General features: G+C 44.7%; 1 protein-coding gene across 1 annotated transcript; it reads left to right on the top strand.

Annotated features, from left to right (window-relative positions):
* The first annotated feature begins 12,100 nt into the window (after positions 1-12,100).
* LOC147703545 (uncharacterized) lies at positions 12,101-19,039 on the top strand. The gene is made up of 2 exons (XM_086928930.1): positions 12,101-14,176; positions 16,809-19,039. The coding sequence occupies exon 1, from the start codon at positions 12,141-12,143 to the stop codon at positions 13,479-13,481; it is 1,341 nt and encodes a 446-aa protein (XP_086785056.1). The 5' UTR covers positions 12,101-12,140; the 3' UTR covers positions 13,482-14,176; positions 16,809-19,039.
* The last annotated feature ends 1,138 nt before the right edge of the window (positions 19,040-20,177 follow it).

Below are 20,177 nucleotides of genomic sequence, written 5' to 3'. Positions count from 1 at the left end.
CCCCTTCGTGACATTTCTCCATGTGTTCAGCTAGCCCATTACTCAGATCCTTGTTAGCTGTAGACCACATATGCTCCAAGATGCGTTGTTTGAGTTTGCAGACCGTACTCCCCACATACTTAAGTTTGCAGGAACACTCAATTGTATAAATCACAAATTGACTTTTACAAGGGCAGAGAGGGAGACCTATAGGCGGGTTGAACTGTTGGGTCAGACAGCAAGCTGGGATTTCGGTGAAGGAAGTATTCATTGATAGTCCGTACATCATAGCCATACGGATCAGTATGGAGCATGGACCCGATGTTTTCATTGTCAATGTTTATGCAAGAGGGCAGCCGGGTGGCAGGGGATCTAGATTGGTTACTGCCCTCAATAGCTATCTGGAAAGTTCAAGGGGCAGTTGTAATTTGATAATCACAGGCAACTTTAGTTGTTGCTTCGAGCCTCTGGACCATGATGACAGAAAACCTTAGCGCAGAGGAGGATGGGAAGTGGAACATTCCGCAATGAGAACTATGCCGCATTCGAAAATGGACAGAGGTTGCACTAAAGTTAAAAGGGCTGTGTCTGTAAAGGGGACTTAGGGCAGTCAACGGGCGGATGCAGTCAGACAGGAAAGGTGCTCATACTTTCGATAATGGTTTAAGTAGCAGCTGCATAGACTACATCTTCCTCAATGTCGAATACTGCCCATTCCACTTGGATATGAAGTTGAGGAGCGGACCAAAAGCGACCATAACCCGCTGGTCTTACAATTACAAGCTTCTGGGTTTTAAATCCAAATAACAGTGCAGTTGAATACATAACAGCAGAGGCCTTGCTCACTAATGATATGAGGAGAGTTCAATGGTTAGGATTATTGAAAATGAGGGTGCTCTCATACAAATAAAGGAACTGATTGCTTGTTCGACCACTACCCTTCTTAACTGTGATTCCCAGAAGGACATTAATTCTATTATCCCCCAGGTTCACAATGACCTGTTCAAGCAACTGAAACTTTTTTTAATGAAAATTAGCAAACCAAGGAAAAATCTTTGTGTAAAGGCGGCTTCTTGGTACAATATCTCTTGCAGATAGGCCTATTAGATTATATCCAGAGATATTAGATCCAAAGTAGTGGGCGATATTAAAAAGGCTAGAGTAAGTTACATGAAAGCCCAGCAAAAAGCGAAGAAGGAATGGGATGAGAACTGCTGGCAATATTTAGTCTCAGCCAGTAAGAAGAAAAATTTGACCCAATTCTGGAAACTTGTTAAATGGGGCAGTGGAGAATTAAATCAGGTCAAATCATTGCTAAAATCAATTCCGAGCGGTAGGGCCCAAGGCCCCCACTGTATACTCGCAAAATTGTTTGTACACGATAAACACCATTGGGTATCTTATATAAAGTTATTGGCCAATGCTCATAGCTAGTGGTGCTTCCATTCCAGATACGTGGTTGGGAGGTGAATTCCTACCTATTTATAAAACAGTGACTGCTCACTACCAGGTAACTACCGGCAAATCAGCCTTATTGATTCCATGCAGACGATTGTTGCCAGGCTAGTTCTTGGCAGAATCCATTCCTGGATAGACGAGACAGATATCCTGACACCTCTTCAGGCGGGGTTTCGACCACAGACAAGCACCTTAGATCAGGTCTTTAGGTTTGTGCTCATCTACTGGTGGGTGGTTATCATTGGAGGAGGCGCAATCTATACAGCTTTTATCGACCTAAAATCCGCATTTGACTTAGTCCCCCTTATGAAAATGTGGAGTGCCTCTGTGGACATGGGGATGCCGTCGGAACTGTTAGCTGTTTTAGTAAAACTGCACAATTCAAACTATGCACAGGTCCGCTGGGGAAAGCAGGGAAGTGGTACTGAGAGGTTTCCGGTTTCCAAGGGGGTTTGCCAGGGGTGTGTCCTAGCCCTAACCCTTAATCTTTGTTTAGAAACAGGGTTGTTCAGTCCTTTTCTACTCACCCTACAGATGCTCCAGTGTTAGCCGACTTGAAGATACCCCTGCTCATGTTCGCAGTCGACACCTTGATAATATCTAAGACTCGTCAGGGTCTGCAGGCCGCTCTGTCCCGCTTCAAGGTGTTCTTCTACAACCATGAATTAGTGATAAATGTGGAGAAAACAAGGTTTATGGTGTTTCACAAGTCCAAAGCCATAACCGGGAGAGTGTATATGAATAATGTCCCCTTGGAACAGACTGAGGTTTTTATCTATCTGAGTGTAACACTAGGTAGGAAACTAAACTGGAAGCTCCAGATCGATATGCTGGCCTTAAAACATGGACAATTAGCTGGTGTACTGATAAAAGAGCAGAGGCTTTCCTGTACCAAACACATTGTCCCCGCACTCAAGATTTACAACTCTTTAACTCAGTACCTCAATATTATATGGCGCTGAACTTTGGGGCTTTGAGGATTTAACATCACTGGTATTAACCCAAAACAAATTTGTTAGATCACTAATAGGCCTCCTGCAATCCACCCCACTTATGCCCCTTTATCTTGATTGGGTTGCTACTGCATAGAGTACTCGGCACGCTTCAGACCTATAGCATTCTGGAGAAGGCTCTGGACCACACCTGAGCTTTTTCTGTATGCTGAAGCTCTCCTTGATGTTCGGGGGTTGGGCTGCTTATACAAGATCTCCTGGTTTAATAACATCAAAACTAACCACTGTGGCCAATATGGGGATGAGTAAACTGTGGGAGGTTTAAGCTGCTAATACATTTCCATCTAAAAAGAACCTCAATGCAGCGTATTGGTGTATGGTCAAAATTAAGCGGTTCTCTATCCTATCATGAGGCCCACCCTGACTAGAGAATTCTTGGAGATCAAGCATGAGACCACGTTTGAAACCTATTGGGACCTCATCACCAGGCCAATAGACAGGAAACTGTATCATCAGTTCAGAGTAGGCTCACTCCCTATAAGAGCTCTTACTAGTAGTTGGTACCCGTCACCGGATGATAAATTCATTTCATGTCCTGCCCAAAACAAGACATTAGTGCATATTTTTTATGTATGCCCAGTCTATAATCTACCTAGGACCAAATGGCTTAAACCTATTTATATGAGTCTGAGCACAAGATTGGCTCTGGAGGCCTTAAGCATCCTAAGGACAAACACTAAAGATTCCATAGTGGTAGCAGCAGCAACATTTTGAGCTGGATGTTGGTCATCTGTGCCAACAAGATGAGGGTATACTAACTTTATCATTTCCATTCTTGAGGGTTGAGACAACACGGAATGGGCCTGTTGATAAAATATCTGTCTTGACCCCGAGTTTTGGTTATTTAAGAGATGATCACTTGCTGACCCTCCGTCTAAATCTGGTCCCCATATTTTGGGCTGATAAAAGGAAGCAACTGCCCTGTTACAGATTTCGTGTTCTTACATATATAGATTTTTTTGTGCTTCTTTAAATGTGTTTTTATCTTTTGTATGTACAACTTTGCCACTTTATGTAACAATGTTTTTATCTTATATATAAATATTTTTGTGGTTTTTACATAAGCCTGGATGATTGTAGAAAGCATATTATATCCCGAGCTTTTTTAATCATTGTTGTATTCTGTCTTTTATGATTTTGAAAATCGAAATAAAGACTTTATTGAATAGAATTGAATAGACTTTTACAGTTAATCAATTGGTTGATTCTCCATTTTTTCTGTTTTGCCATTTTAATCTCCTTCGTATTTTGTGCAGTTTGGCACACTTTACAGGTTGAACATTTGTAATAACCTTTCACACCTATCCATGTATTCTGTTTTTTTGTGCCAAGGTGACTGTGGACTAATTCATCTTTAAGATTTCTTGCTCTCCTGTACGTGATTTTAGGATGGTTTCCAACCATATTTGCCATAGTTTGATCCAAGCATAAAATGTTCCAATTTTTTCGAAGGATGTTTACAATTTGTTTAGACTCTGTTGGGAAGGTTGTGATAAGTCATATAGCATCTTTATCATTGTCTTGCTGTGGCTGTTTTTGTTTTACTATTTCCGTTCTTGATTGCTTTTCAGTTTTTTCAAGACAGGGTATTAATATGTTTTTGTTATATTTTCTTCTTCTGAATCTGAGCATCAATTGTTTGCTGTGTTTTTTTTCCATTAGTGGTCCTCAGAGCATATCCGTCTTATTCTCAATAGATCATCATATGGGATATTTCTGATTATTGTGGCTTGGTGGAAACTTTCTGTGTGCAGTGTTGCATTACTAGCTGTTGCTTTGGGGTGGAACGTAGTGTGTACTAATGTTTCATTTTTCTGTTCTCTCTTCCCAGGGTTCAGGGGGTGGATGGAGGGTCTGGGGGATGGAGCTCGCTTCCCCACACTTAGATACTGTTGGTACGTTGGGGCAACAGGCACTATGCACATTCCGTTCATTGGGCTGGTTCATGCCCGGGGTGCAGGGGGGCTGGGAGGGGGCGTTGAATCGGGGGGTTGGGGGTTCCAGGGTGTTCATTGTTGTTTTATCGGCATCACCTATCATTATCACAAGCTGTATAACGGCATACAAAAGTCATAATAGCAACATAAAATAATAAAATAAGTGTAGATAATAGAAGATCCAATCATAGATATACATTTGATTATCCAAAAATCTGCTTTTAAAACAAACAGTATTTCATAATTTTGTTTGAGCACAGTGCAATACATTGGGAGACTTTTCATTTCATTTACTTGTGCTAGATATCAATAGTTAAAATGAAATAAAATGCTTGTGCGTAATGATATTTAGTAAAAATGCTATTGAGTCTAAGAGATCTTAGCTGTTGTCTGTGCAGTGGAAGCTAAGTTTTTCTGGCAAGCGCTTTCCACCATGTCAGCCAAGCTTGCCCCAGGTACTTTGCACATAATAGAATAAAAAAGGTCTAGAGTTCGACTTGAGAATATGGAGTGCAACGTGGTGCTCCCACATACCAAGCTGCCTGCAAATCAGGCTCAGTCATTTTTTCCGTGACGTTTTGTACGCCTGACAGACATACAATAGGTGGGCAATACTTTCCACAGGGGCTTTGTTACTAGGGCAGTGTTTCTCGTTTTTATGGACCATTTTGCTATTACTTCACCCACTGTAAGGGAACCGTACCTAAAGTGCATACCGTGCATTCTGTCTCTAGGTACTTCGAGGTAAGACCCATAGAAGCTACTTAGTTTATGGGAATAGAACTCAAATGTCAATTTGCCCACATTGGGATTTCTGATCTCTTGCTGGTCCACCCATTCCCAATACAGGCGTTTGAGAACTGTTCTTCTTGGGGGCAGCCACAAAGCCCAATTGTAGTTAACATTTTCTTAATGTCATGAATCCAGACTATTTTTCCCCAGTATCGAGGCTAATAACCTCGGTGAGGGCCTCTGCATAGGGAATAAGCTCAGGGGTCCTCCTAATACAAGCCCAGAAGGGTAGGGGGCGCAACCTGGCTACATACCTTATTGATCGCCTGCCCATATCCATTAATAATGGTATGAGAGGGATGTGTTTTGGTGCTGTTGTTAGATCTCTTAGAAATGTATATTCCTATCTCTGGAGCTCGTCCAGATTATCGAATCCCCAGACTTCAGTTCCATAGAGGGAAGCACTAACAGCCTTAGTATCAAATATCTGGAGGGCTGGGGTTAAGGGCCTAGTATGAGAAAGACAGTGTTCTTTTACTATTACACTTGCTGTACGCTCATGGGGCATCAACATCTTGCCTAGGTGAGGTTTCCATGTCATTTTCTCAGAGAGTCTTACACCCAGGTATTCAAAAGTGGCGACCTTTTCAAGGGGAATTCCACCTAGAAGTTGGCCATTCCTACATTTCCTATGGGGATTGAAAGCCATGAATTTGGTTTTGTTGGCATTTATAGTCAAACCCCGGTTCTAACAGAAAAGATGGAATCTATCGGTGAGACGCTGCAGCCCAGCTGGGGTCTTCAATATCAACAACGTGTCATCTGCAAACAACAAGGTTGGTATCCCCCCCCTTAGAACCGGTGAATCAGCCGCTCCTCCAGATTGAAGTCAACTACTCCGCTCACATAAAAGGAAAAAAGGATTAGAGCCAGAGCGCATCCCTACCTTACTCCTCTCTTGACAGGGATGCGCTCTGTCAGTTGACCCTGGTCACCCCACCTGACCTGAGCAAAGTTCCCCTCATGAAGCCGGACTAGTAAGTTAAGGACAAAATGGGGTACGCCCATCTCCTTGAGTGTTTCCCATAGCCTAGACCTGGGAACCAGGTCAAAGGGAGTCTTCAGATCAATAAATGCTAAATAGAGACTGCCTCTTCCCAGCACCACAACCTAACAATACATTTTAAGGAATCTGAATACTTGGTCCATTATCCCTATCTTAGTTCTGAAGCCTGCCTGAAACTGTGAAAGAATATTCCCATCCTCAGACCATCAATGGATCCTGTGCAGAAGCATCCGGTCAAAGACCTTTCGCACAGCATCTATCAGACTTATTATCACCTATCAATATGGCTTTGGGATAAGGGTCCACACTTAGCATTTCACTATGGGAACGCACTGTAACAAAAGTTTCACCTTAATTAGTTGGAATGTGAATGAGCTATGAAATGAGGTAAAACACACCATTGTCCTGCAATACATAAAACTGCATTCCCCAGACATGGTCCTCCTTCAGGAATCGCATCTTGTTGGAAATATGTGTAAAGCCCTAAATAGTTGGCGATACAGGCTCCTTGCCCACTCAGGTTTCACCACTGGGTCTAGGGGAGTGGGCATCATGGCTAAAAATTCCTTCCCCTTTGCTGTTCAGTCTTCACGCGCTGATGAATGCGGGAGGTATATCACACTCACTGGTCAATGGGAGGGCAGGGTTTGGACTCTGGTGTCGGTGTATGTCCCGCCGGGACTGCAAGTCAAATGTTCACAGATATGGGTACTCTGCTCCTCTCCCTCCCAGGGAACTACTGCTAGTGGGGGGCGATTTTAATGCTTTGGCATCTGGTGCACTGGACAGCCAGCCCACTCGAGTGATGGGGTCCTCTAATAGTTGGCTCCCGATTCCCTTAAGGCATTCGGCCTTCGGACGCTTGGAGGGCGTTTCACACCAGGGACTCACAATACTTCTTTTTTTCTGGCGCTCACAATAGCTTTTCCCGCATTTATTATTTACTCTTACCAGCCTCTCAACTTCTATACTTGCACAAGGTCCGTCACCTCGCGTGCGGCATATCTGACCATTCCCTTGTGTGGACTAGGTTGGTACTGGGGAACCTACGTATTGACATGGTAGCGCCAATTAGTCCCTGGTACTTGTGAAGCCCCAAGATTCGCACAGACCTGCAAAAAGCGATTGACTGCTATTTTCAGGAGAACCTTGGCTCAGTGGACTCCCCTCGGACGCACTGGGCTATACTTGGGCTACATCTGGGTGATATTTGTGCTACATTTGGGCTCTTTTGTCTCTGGAAGCCATCTTGGGAGACTTCTTTTGTTATTAATTTTCCTAATTTCCTCATTTACTACAGTCTCCTCAGTAGGAAATACTTTCAGTGTTTTACTTTGGTTCCATCAAGAAGGCATTCAGATGTGTCACAAATTTGCCATACATTCTGAATGTTAGCAGTCTAGTTGCTCATTAGATCACTGTAGGAAAGCTACTGCTCACCAGGTAAGTCTGCTGCTTGTATTGAAAGTACATGTTTCAGTCTGTATATCAGAATTGTTTTAATGAAATAGAATAGGATTTGAGAAAGTCACTCAAAATGTGCCCTAATTTTTCTTTCTGCAGCACTAATCATACTTTCTATGGCAAAATGAACCCCCTCATTTTGTTCCTTTTTAAATTAAATGTTTTAAGAGTTAGCACTTTATTCCAATCACGATGGCTTCAGGTGTGCTATACTTTTGTCATAAGTCATAAGGCTGTTAGCACTCTACTTGTTCTTTAGAACACTCTGTGAATCTGCAGTAGAACACAAAGGAATCAACTGACAGTCTCTGCCCTTGTTGGATGTACATGTTTTACTGATACTGTCAGACTTCATTCTCAGATCACTACTCCTGAGGCACAGCCGGGAGCGCTTTTTTAAAACTTGAAACTTTGTTGATTTAAAAAACGTTGTGTGTTGTATACTATGTCACTGCCACTCCCCTTCCTCACCTGATCGATCCTCTGTTGGGCTTACGATCGCTTCTCTTTTCCCCACGCAGCAGAGCTAACGCTGCAGCGGGAACGCCCAGATTATCGCCGCCAGCAGCGAGTGAGCCGGTCCTGTGGCCACGCCCACTCGCTCGAGGCCACGACCCCTTCGCCTTCTTAAGCAGAGCTGATCACGAGCTCTGGTCAGATCACTACTCCTGACGCACAGCCGGGAGCGCTTTTTTAAAACTTGAAACTTTGTTGATTTAAAAAACTTTGTGTATTGTATACTGTGTCACTGCCACTCCCCTTCCTCACCTGATCGATCCTCTGTTTGGCTTACGATCGTTTCTCTTTTCCCCACGCAGGAGAGCTAACGTTGCAGCGGGAACGCCCAGATTATCGCCGCCAGCAGCGAGTGAGCCGGTCCTGTGGCCACGCCCACTCGCTCGAGGCCACGCCCCCTTCACCTTCTTAAGCAGAGCTGATCACGAGCTCTGGTCAGATCACTACTCCTGACGCACAGCCGGGAGCGCTTTTTTAAAACTTGAAACTTTGTTGATTTAAAAAACTTTGTGTGTTGTATACTGTGTCACTGCCACTCCCCTTCCTCACCTGATCGATCCTCTGTTGGGCTTATGATCGCTTCTCTTTTCCCCACGCAGCAGAGCTAACGCTGCAGCGGGAACGCCCAGATTATCGCCGCCAGCAGCGAGTGCGCCGGTCCTGTGGCCACGCCCACTCGCTCGAGGCCACGCCCCCTTCGCCTTCTTAAACATGTGTATCTCACGTACGCGCAGCGGACGAGTGCAGCAGGCGCGCCTAAGGCAAGCCCGTCTGGGCCCGTCCGCGCCCGGACGGACCCAGGCCCAGGGACTCTGTCGGATTCACCTCCCGATCGTCTGATGTACCCATCAGACACGCTCCTGGCTCTCCGACTGGAAAAAAAACAAGGATGTCGCTACATTCACGACGAAGGTAAACCCTTCTCAAACTGCACGCGCTGCAACCCAGTCACTCAGACCCCAGCTAATTCTGGATTACAGCTGGGTCTCCTCAACTGTCGCTCCCTCCCCAAACACGCACATGAAATCAATCTGATGATCCAAGATCAAGGCATAGACGCATTGTTTCTCACGGAAACCTGGCTTTCCGACAGTTCTGACTCGGACATTGTCATCGCCCTTCCCCCAGGTTACCTCATCCAAACCCTGCACAGACCCAGAGGAAGAGGAGACGGGTTGGCCATAATCTACAGAGAACACCTTATCTGTAGAACCAACAACGACAACATTGAAGACTCCGAAAGTTGCCATTTTTCCCTCCAAACCTCCCCGGTGCACTCCCTTTCGGGACTACTAATCTACCGCCCTCCGGGTACTCCTGGGAAATTCCTCACTGCTGTCACCGAAACGGTATCACAACTAGCCTCCTCCACTTCCAACTTTCTCATCGTAGGCGATCTTAACCTTCACTTCACAGACCCCACTGACCGGACCGCTTCCGACCTTCTTTTGGACTGAGGTTCCGTGACGATTTGAACCCGTGTTTTCAAGTTTGTCGGAAATACATAATATTAGTATCAGCGAACCGCAAATGACCCATTTAGCATATCCTGGTGTTTTCGCTACGATACGAGCAAGAGCACTCCTGTTATGAACACATTTCTGATCTACCCACGGCATCCATCTTAGATCATGTCCGCCATTTTGTGTTTCTTGCCCTCACATACGCAATAACCTCTGATCACTTCATTTCGATTAAGGACACGTAGCCTTAGCCGGAGATTCACCTCTTTCATGACACGTGTACCTTAAACCAGATCACGTTGTAGCTGCATGACTTGACAAAGGCTGCCTCCTCTGCCCGAGGCCAGCCCACCTGAACTGGTTCTCGTGTCCATTGTCCCGATCATGATTAGGCGGCCGAAGCCGGTAACCTTGCCCATTTACAACCCACAAACATCTCTTATCCCGCTTTTCTATCTCCTGCACCTGGCTCTGCTCCTTTCCTTCTGGGCCTTTATTAGGGGGAGGTAACGAACTTTACGATGAGGCGGTCCGGCTCTTGAATGCAATATTGACAAGGGATTGTGATGGACTAGTGGGAACCCCTCTTCGTGATGTTTGGCATCAGATATTATCGACAGTTCCTGTGTAATGCCAAATATTTATTGTTTAAGATACAAAGGTTTAGGAATGTACTGACATGTGAAATATTTGCCTGAAGCACAATTTTTAGTATATAAGGAGCAACCCTCAATGTACAAATCGAACAGGCTCCTGGTTACTGCCCATGCGTAGTTTCTGTGACTTCTGTGTCCCTGCAGTAATAAACCTTTGGTCTTTGACGCCACCATCGAGAAGCCCGTGTTTCTGTTCATTTGCGCACCAAGGCAGGTGGAATTCCGGGGTCTTTGGGTGTTGTTCCCTGACACCTCTGGACGGAACCAAAAAGTCCAGAACTCCAATTGGCGCCCAACGTGGGGCGACGTCATTCGGTACCGGTCCAAAAGCCTGAAGAGTTCGAGGAGCTTCGTGTGAAGATTTCCGAGGGAGGCGCCCCACTTCATCGATCCCGGCATATCGCAAAAGTGGCCCGAAGTTCTCTTCCACGAGGGTTCCCGTTCAGGACGGCTGCAGTGGGCCGTTGCCTTGACCGTCGCCCTGTCTTGGACCCGAGGTGCAGCCCTTAGTACAGCGAAACGTGACGGGTTTCTCCTTGGTGACGTCTTCAGTGCCTCAGTTAAGTATTTAGTGATAGCTAGCTGGTTACTTTGTGAGGATTGTTAAAATCCTTGATCGGTTCTTGGTTTGGTTTGGTTTCGTAAGATTATCACTAGTTGTTCTGGTTACGATAATCTATTTGGTTCAGTTTGGGTATCGATACATTAGTTTGGTTTTGGTAGGCCTAAGTTCTTGGTTCGAGTGCACATATTTGTTCCGTGTTTTGTTTGTTTTGTGTTCCAGACTGAAAATGGTAAGTCGGAAAATGTTGTCTTGTTTCGGTTGCAACCATGACTCACGATTGGAGGATTCCTGTCTGGTTCCTCCGATTGGGACTCCCCTTTATGACTTATATTGTAAACATGGTGTGGGTCCTATATCTTATAATGAGGTATGGGTCCGTTACTGTAAGAAGGATGGTGTCCTTAGTTGGCCACTACATGGTAGTTTTGAACCCGAGATTCTTGATAATTTAGAAGCGAAATTGTTTAGGAAGAAAGCCCGGCCGGCAATGTTTGATTCTTTCCGTTATTGGCGAAAAGAGTCCAAACAGAGAGAAATGAAAAGGTTGAAGAAAGAACAGAAAGAGAAAGAAGAGCTAACTCTAGAGCAAGCAACTAAACAATTGCAAGATAATGAGTGCGAAAAAGCCATAGATGTAGCAATTAGAGAGCATAATTTAGCGATTGACAAGTGCTACCCTGCCTTGCCATCGAAAACAGCTAAGATACTGGAGGATCCCGAAAACGATCCTCTGTTGTCTTATCTGTTACGGTCACCTCCACCGTATGCACAAGGTGCTACGGCCCAACTTGTACCGAATGTCCAATTGCCGGTTGCTGGACAACCTGGTGTTCTTGTTCCTCAGAATCAAGTTCCTGTACCTCCTGTGGTTAATGTGAATATTCCTACGGCTCCTCCTCTTCCTGGGTTGCCGACTTCTATACCTGTATCTGTCTCGCTTACACCTACTACATCACAAACTATTTTTCTCGATACTCCTACTGCCTCGCTATCTGTTCCTACCTCTACTGTGTTCTCTACGTCTGCAAGTGTGTTAACTCCACTTTCTGTACGTCGAAAAATAACTGATTCTGTTGCTAATATACTGTCTCCTTTATATAAATCTTTAATTAAGACTCCTACTCCTGATTCAGTTCAGAGACGTAGTCAGCTACCAAGTACTGAAGAACGGGGAGTTTTAGATTCCACGGCTCTCAGATGGATTACGAAAGTTAGAAGATATAGTACGAGAGATGTACTAGATACGTTTATGCAGTGGAAGGAACCAACGCAACGGTACGTCTTTGATGAGATGTGCTCGTTGTTACGTGAGGAAATAGAGGAAGATGATGTTGAATCAGACTTGGAAGATTTAATTAAAATTCAAAAAGAGTTTGCTGCAGGAATGATAGTGGGTGATAATATAAAAGAAGCGATGGAACTTATTTTAAGTTTTAGGAATGATCCATCTCTTCGTTCGCCGAGAGATTTAGAGAAAGGTAAAATGAAGCCAAGTCGCCAATATCCTATGAGGGAGGTTCCTCCAATTTGGCGCGAAGCAATACAACGTGATGATAATGCGGGTATTGCAGCTGCTCCAGCACAGTTCCAACGAGTGTGGATACACATTCCATGGAAGCGAGCTGAAGTGCTAGCGGTGAAACAGGCCTTGCCAGATCCGCGTAAAAATCCAGCTGGATATTACAAGGAATTAACACAGACAGTTGAGGCTTGTATAATGAACTTAGCAGACATCGATATGTTATTTGGCAATGTAGTTCCACAACCAGTGTGGGCTAAAATTCGTAGGGAGGATCATCAAGCAGCCTTAGGTGGTGATTGGGCAGCTATCACTGCAGCGGATGGTCAGCAAACGGGTGGTGCAAAACCCAAACCCCTAATTGCTAATCTTCCAGGTAGAATAATTGACTTAATGAAGACTCTGATGCCTGCGTTGCGTGTTAATTGGGATAAATTATCCGCATGCAAGCAAAAGAAAGATGAAAGTGTCTCCGACTTCTTCACGAGGTTCGAAGAGACTTTTGTAGATCATAGTGGTCAGGATATGAGCACTGAAGGAGGACAGAGACTGTTTGTCGATAAATTTGTGCATAATTTGTTACCTGAATTATGCAATAAATTAAAGGATTCAGAGAGCGCGTGGGCTGTTTCCACAACTGCGCAAATACTTGCGACTGCACAATACTACGAAAATAGGGATAAAGAGGAAAAGGAAAAATCAGAGAAGAAAACGAAAGATTTAAAGACTAAAGTTCTTTTACAGCAGGCGTATCCGCCTCGCACGAATCAGACTAATATGCAACAGAATTCGTATCAGAGGACAGATTATAGTTCAACCAGGCCCCAATACCAGTGGAATCAGTGTGCGTACTGTAAGAAAGAGGGTCACTACAAAAATGAATGTCCGATCTTAGCGCAAAATAATGCAGCAGCAGCTCAGAGAGGTCGTGGTGGTTTTGTGCAGAATTCTAGAGGTCGAGGGCGAGGTGCTATGCCTCCGCAAACGAATGATCGTCCCTCCAATCACTTTGATCAACGAAATGTACAGTCAGCTCAACAAAATAGATCTCAGCAATATCTTGTTGAAGATTATTGTGAAGTGGATGAGGGATTTCAGCAAAATGGGTACTAGGACAGCCATGGACAGAGAGAGGGAGTAGTATCAGTTCCAGTGGATCAGAGTGGGCCTTATGTCGCAGTAGCAACATCAGGTGTATTCGAACCGTTTCTGTTGGATACTGGTGCCGCAAAAAGTTCTATCATTCATGCGAAACTCCCTGGCGCACCTTTGTCCGGCTCAACAAATGTTTCCGTAGGTTTTTCAGGCGCCCCTGTTTACAACCCGATATCTGGTCCTTTGTCTATTTCTGTTGGACCGTGTCAATTGAAAGCACCCTTGATTTTGACGACAGGTTGTAATGAAAATCTGCTTGGTTTAGATTTGTTAAAACGACTATATGCGACATTGTACTGTTCTCCGGAAGGGGTACAGCTTACTTTGGGTAAAAGAATCACTTCTCCGATGTACTTGTCAATGGACGCACTCCCGCCAGAGCTGCGCTCACTCCCTGATTCTCTTTGGGCGACTGGTCCTAATGATGTAGGCCTTTTAGAAATACCACCGTATGTAGTAACTTTGAAAGCAAATGTAAAATTTCCAAGAATTCCCCAATATAAAATATCTAGTGAAGGAGAACGTGCACTTTTATTGATTGTGCAAGATTTGATTAAGAAAGGTGTGGTTGAAGAAACTCGAGGAAATGTTTGTAATAGTCCTGTATTGCCGATTCTGAAACGAACTGATCCTACGAAACCTCCAGTGTACAGGTTTGTCATAGACATTAGAGAAGTTAATAAAATTGTGGTTCCGCAGTTTCCTGTGGTTCCAGACATTACTGCATTGTTAACATTGATTCCTGCTACAGCCACTTGGTTCTCAGTCATCGACTTGAAGAATGCCTTTTTCAGCATTCCGATAGCCGAGGAAAGCAGAGACATTTTTGGCTTCTGTCTAGGAGGTCGAAGTTTCAGATTTAAACGCGCTCCACAGGGCTACTGTGAAAGTCCATCTATTTATAGTCAAGCATTAAAAAGCCAGTTAGATTCTTTTGTCCTTCCTCCAGGTTCTGCCCTAGTACAGTACGTAGACGATCTTTTAGTAACTGCCGATGACAAGGAAACTTGCAAAGCAGCTACAGTATCGTTATTGCATCATTTGTCTGATTTGAATCACAAGGTATCACCTTCCAAGATGCAATACTGCTGCCAAGAAGTGACCTACCTAGGTCATCTCTTGTCAAAGGAGGGAAGGAAGTTGACCCCAGAAAGAATAAAAGCAATTACGCAAATGAGTGTTCCACGCACACAGAGAGAAGTACGTGCCTTTTTAGGTATTACCTCCTACTGTAGGCAGTGGATTCCAAATTTTTCTCTTTTAGCGAAACCATTGGTAGCTTTGACTGGGAAAAATGTTCCGAGTCCGGTGCCATGGTCTGATGAATGTCAAGAGAGTTTTACTGAATTACGAAAAGCCTTGTGTTCAGCTCCTGTATTGGGTACACCTGATTACAGTAAGCCATTCACGCTCTACGTTCACGAGAGAGAAGGTTGCGCGTTGAGTGTCCTGACACAGAAGTTTGGTGATAAACAACGCCCTTGTGCGTATTTCTCATCAACATTAGATCCAGTAGCTAGAGCGTTGCCTAGTTGTTTGAGAGCTACAGCGGCAGCTGCGGCTTCCATTCGGCAATCTGCTGGTTTGGTGATGAACAACATGCTAGTGGTCATGGTTCCTCATGCAGTGGATACACTCATGAACCGAACGAAGACACAACACCTTACTAGTGCGAGATTATCTGGTTACGAGCTGACATTACTAGCGAGTCATATTCAGATCAAAAGATGTAATGTATTGAATCCAGCAACGCTGTTGCCGACTGATCAAGAGTCGAGTGATTCTGAGCCACATGACTGCTGTTTTAAAACGGAGGAAGAGACAAAAGGACGCATCGATTTGAAAGATACTCCGTTATCCGATCCGGATGGTACGCTGTATGTGGACGGGTCATGTTTTAAATTGGAGAATGGTGATGTGACTGCTGCTTACGCGGTAACGACGTTGAAGACGATTGTGGAGACTGCAAGAGTGAGTCAGAATTCTGCCCAAGCTGCAGAATTAATAGCTCTAACGAGAGCATGTGTTTTAGCTGAGGGAAAGAGAGTGAATGTATTCACAGATAGTCAGTACGCATTTGGCGTGGCCCATAGTTTTGGCCGGTTGTGGAGAGAAAGAGGTTTCATTACGTCCCATGGGACTAAGATTCAACATGGTCAGCTAGTTAACGACTTGTTGGAATCTCTAACCTTGCCGACTGAAGTTGCAATTGTAAAGTGCAGTGCTCATAAAGCAATCACGGATGATGTTGGACGTGGGAATGCTTTTGCTGATGAAATTGCTAAACAGACAGCTAGAGACATGATGAGTAGAACGTATGTTGCAACGTCTGCAAGATGGATCGCTGAGTCTGGGATGTGTGAAGATACAATGGAAAGTGTGAAAGAGATTCAGAGAGAAGCAACTGAGGAAGAGAAACGTGTATGGAGAGAGAGTACGGGCAAGTTGGACTCGAATGGATGTTGGATTGATTTGACAGAGCAACAGCGTTGGATGTTGCCGGATGCGTATGTGCTTGCAGTAGTGACAATGGCGCATGGAGTAGCGCATATAAGTTCTAAAGGGATATGTAAGATGTTGGCTCCGGTCTGGAAAAATGAGGGAATCAGTAAGTGTGCAGAGAGAGTGGCGAAAAATTGTATGGTGTGCTTGATGCATAATCCTGGCAAGGGAACTCCAACTCCAGCTGGTCATTTCGCTCCTCCTTCCTGCCCCTTTGAAGTGATTCAGTTAGACTTCATTCACATGGAACGCTGTAATAATTTAAAATATGTCTTGGTGGTGGTTTGTGCTTTTTCCAGGTGGATAGAAGCATACCCACTGAAGGACAATACTGCCTTATCAACTGCCAAAATTCTTCTCAAAGAATATTTCCCTAGATTTGGAATGCCACGGATTGTATGGTCAGATAACGGAAGTGAGTTTATAGGGAAAGTTATGCAGAGTGTATGTGCAGGCCTAGGATTGAAACAGAAATTTCACAGTGCGAACCATCCCCAGTCAGCTGGTTTAGTGGAGGGTTACAATGGTACCCTCAAACTGAAGATAGCTAAAATACAAGCATCCACAGGTTTAGCCTGGCCAGACGCACTTCCTTTGGCTTTGTTATCAACAAGAGCAACTGTACATTCTAGAGTGGGGCTTAGCCCATACGAGATAGTCTTTGGCCGCCCAGCAAATATCTGGGGTGTGCCAAGGCCTAAGGAATTTAAGTCTATAGAATATCCTATGTTGATAGACTACCTTTACGACTTGACTGCTAAATTGAGTCTTATTCATCAACAGGTTTTCGATGCTTTGCCAAAACCTCCGGAGAGTCCAGGGCATCAGCTGAAACCAGGAGATCTGGTTGTCATCAAGAACTTCGCGAGGACGAAGAACCTTCAACCAAGATTTGTGGGGCCCTTTCAGATCTTACTGACAACGAGGACAGCAGTTCGTGTAGCTGGCCGCAAGCATTGGGTGCACGCATCTCATGTTAAGCGTGTACCCTTGCCGCTACCTTACGACGACTGGGTGAAAAAGGGAATTGGTGCCTCCGAAACTGAAAGCACACCGAAGTTCATCCCTTTCAGCGATGCTGAATTGATTACTGACACTCCAAAATCTGACTCTCCTCCTGAAAAGACTCTTTTGAACACTGAACATTTGTCTCCAGCATCAGAAGAAACTTTGCTATCTGCGAACTTAAACACTGCAACAGCTGCTAGTGATACACTATTTTCCGATCAGACAATACCTGCGAAGCAGAGATACAACCTGAGAAAACGTAACATGGACAAATAAAGCAGGCAACTGCATATTGTGATTTTGATATATTGAACATTTGCCTTCAGCCAGGAAGTTTACTATTGTTTATTATTTTTTAAAATTGCCTTGCCGTCTGGGTAGCCGTAGGGTCGTGGCTGTGTGCCTAGTTTGAATCTGCAGGGGTCTGACACAAGGTCGATCTTTCTGTTGGTTCTGGGAACTCCCAGGGCTGACAGAGGCATTTTCATCTACGTACACATCATCAGTGGTCGCGAGCGGATTGTAGAAGATGGAGCTTCCTGCGCTGCAACGAGAAAATGTGATTTATGTTCGCAGAAACAGACTGTACAGAATTCTTCGTAGCAAATGCTTTTTGATGCAATGTGCCGTTACATTTTTGATTATTTTAGCAACATTGGTGGGTGGAATCGTCTTTAGTATAAATCTGATTTTTGTGCCAGTTACTACAGTACCTCCCCTTGATCCTGCCATTTCTACTGTTTCTTCTATACACTCTTTTCACTCGTTTCCTGAACATGAGCAAGCCCGACGCACAGAGTTCATTAACAACACTTTTGTACAGCTCTTGCACCAACACCAATTGGTAGTTAACACTACAGACTGCTGGGTGTGTGGCTTGATACCCCACACTATGGATAAAGGTATTCCCTATCTGGTTTTGCCTTTCAGCTACAATGGATCATTTCAGGCCCTTCAAACCATCTTTGCTTATGCCCTTGAGACCTATCCTCCACGTCCACCACGTTCCACTAGATATAACTCTGCCTACAAAGCTTTAGTCCAGGGAATTATTGACATGATCAAGGATGTCAATAATACTCCATCTTACCCTAGAGACGAACTACGAGTGTATTTAAGTTGGAATACTTCAGAGTATCGCCTTAGTTTAGGAGAAAGCAAGCGTAAAAGCTCAACTCCAATCTGGGTCGTACCTCACCGAGGTCAGGTCTGTTTGCAAGGGAATGGGAGAAATCCGAGAGCTCAGCTAGGGAGGAGTGAGTGCGTTGAGACTTATGTGTTTCCGGCTAACTCTTCCCCTGCCTTCCTTACTGCTAGGGGTACCTATTTCATTTGTCGAGACCGAGCTTATACATGGTTGCCTGCTGACTTTTCAGGTTCATGCTATATTGCTCGATTGTTGCCTCCAACATACACTGCTTCATCTGATTACCACAGAACCAGAATAGCGAGAGGTGTCTTCAGCAAGGAAGATACTGCTGGTCAGGAAGCTGGAGACTTCTTCAAAGGCTTCCTTCCGTTCTGGGGGCCTATGGCCAATAGTAGAAACATACGTCAGCTAACACGGGTAGTTGAATCTACTATTACTGAAACTGCTGGTGCCCTTAGCAATTTGACAGCTGAGCTTCAGGCGGATAGACTCATGACGTTGCAGAACCGTATGGTTCTAGATGTTATACTTGCAGATCGAGGTGGGGTATGCAGAATGATCCAATCGAGCTGCTGTGTCTTTATTCCTAATAATGCTCCAACAGTCTATGAGGCGATCTCTAAGCTACACAAGATTTCCGACTCTATACATGTAGACAAGGGAAACTGGTCCTTTATGGAGTGGTTTTGGACTCTGATCTCAGCGTGGGGATGGAAGGTTCTAATGGTCATCGGTGTCATCTTAGTATTCCTATTCTCATGCTGCCTGATTATCCAGTGTGGTCCTGCTCTGTGTAGTTTTTGCGCTGCAACTTGTCTCAGAAAACCACCTGCGTTTGGAGAAAAGGCACGAGAAAGGATGATGATACAACAACATGTTACTGACCTGATGAGTATAGAACTAGACTCTGATATAGACTGAGTAATTGCCTATGTAAGGGCAAAAGGAGGGTCTGAGGTTCCGTGACGATTTGAACCCGTGTTTTCAAGTTTGTCGGAAATACATAATATTAGTATCAGCGAACCGCAAATGACCCATTTAGCATATCCTGGTGTTTTCGCTACGATACAAGCAAGAGCACTCCTGTTATGAACACATTTCTGATCTACCCACGGCATCCATCTTAGATCATGTCCGCCATTTTGTGTTTCTTGCCCTCACATACGCAATAACCTCTGATCACTTCATTTCGATTAAGGACACGTAGCCTTAGCCGGAGATTCACCTCTTTCATGACACGTGTACCTTAAACCAGATCACGTTGTAGCTGCATGACTTGACAAAGGCTGCCTCCTCTGCCCGAGGCCAGCCCACCTGAACTGGTTCTCGTGTCCATTGTCCCGATCATGATTAGGCGGCCGAAGCCGGTAACCTTGCCCATTTACAACCCACAAACATCTCTTATCCCGCTTTTCTATCTCCTGCACCTGGCTCTGCTCCTTTCCTTCTGGGCCTTTATTAGGGGGAGGTAACGAACTTTACGATGAGGCGGTCCGGCTCTTGAATGCAATATTGACAAGGGATTGTGATGGACTAGTGGGAACCCCTCTTCGTGATGTTTGGCATCAGATATTATCGACAGTTCCTGTGTAATGCCAAATATTTATTGTTTAAGATACAAAGGTTTAGGAATGTACTGACATGTGAAATATTTGCCTGAAGCACAATTTTTAGTATATAAGGAGCAACCCTCAATGTACAAATCGAACAGGCTCCTGGTTACTGCCCATGCGTAGTTTCTGTGACTTCTGTGTCCCTGCAGTAATAAACCTTTGGTCTTTGACGCCACCATCGAGAAGCCCGTGTTTCTGTTCATTTGCGCACCAAGGCAGGTGGAACTCCGGGGTCTTTGGGTGTTGTTCCCTGACACCTCTGGACGGAACCAAAAAGTCCAGAACTCCAGGACCTTATGTCACTTAACATCCGGCTGGTTAATAACGAACCCACCCACGACAAGGGACACCTTCTAGATCCCGTCCTCCCAATATCGCCAA

This window comes from Lissotriton vulgaris, chromosome 7 (genome assembly GCF_964263255.1).
Source record: "Lissotriton vulgaris chromosome 7, aLisVul1.2, whole genome shotgun sequence".
NCBI lineage: Eukaryota > Metazoa > Chordata > Amphibia > Caudata > Salamandridae > Lissotriton > Lissotriton vulgaris.
This window is presented reverse-complemented; position numbering and strand designations above follow the sequence as displayed.

Bases quoted from the DNA above. Each gene is read 5' to 3' on its own strand.
- LOC147703545 (XM_086928930.1), top strand. From the start codon at position 12,141: ATGTGCTCGTTGTTACGTGAGGAAATAGAGGAAGATGATGTTGAATCA.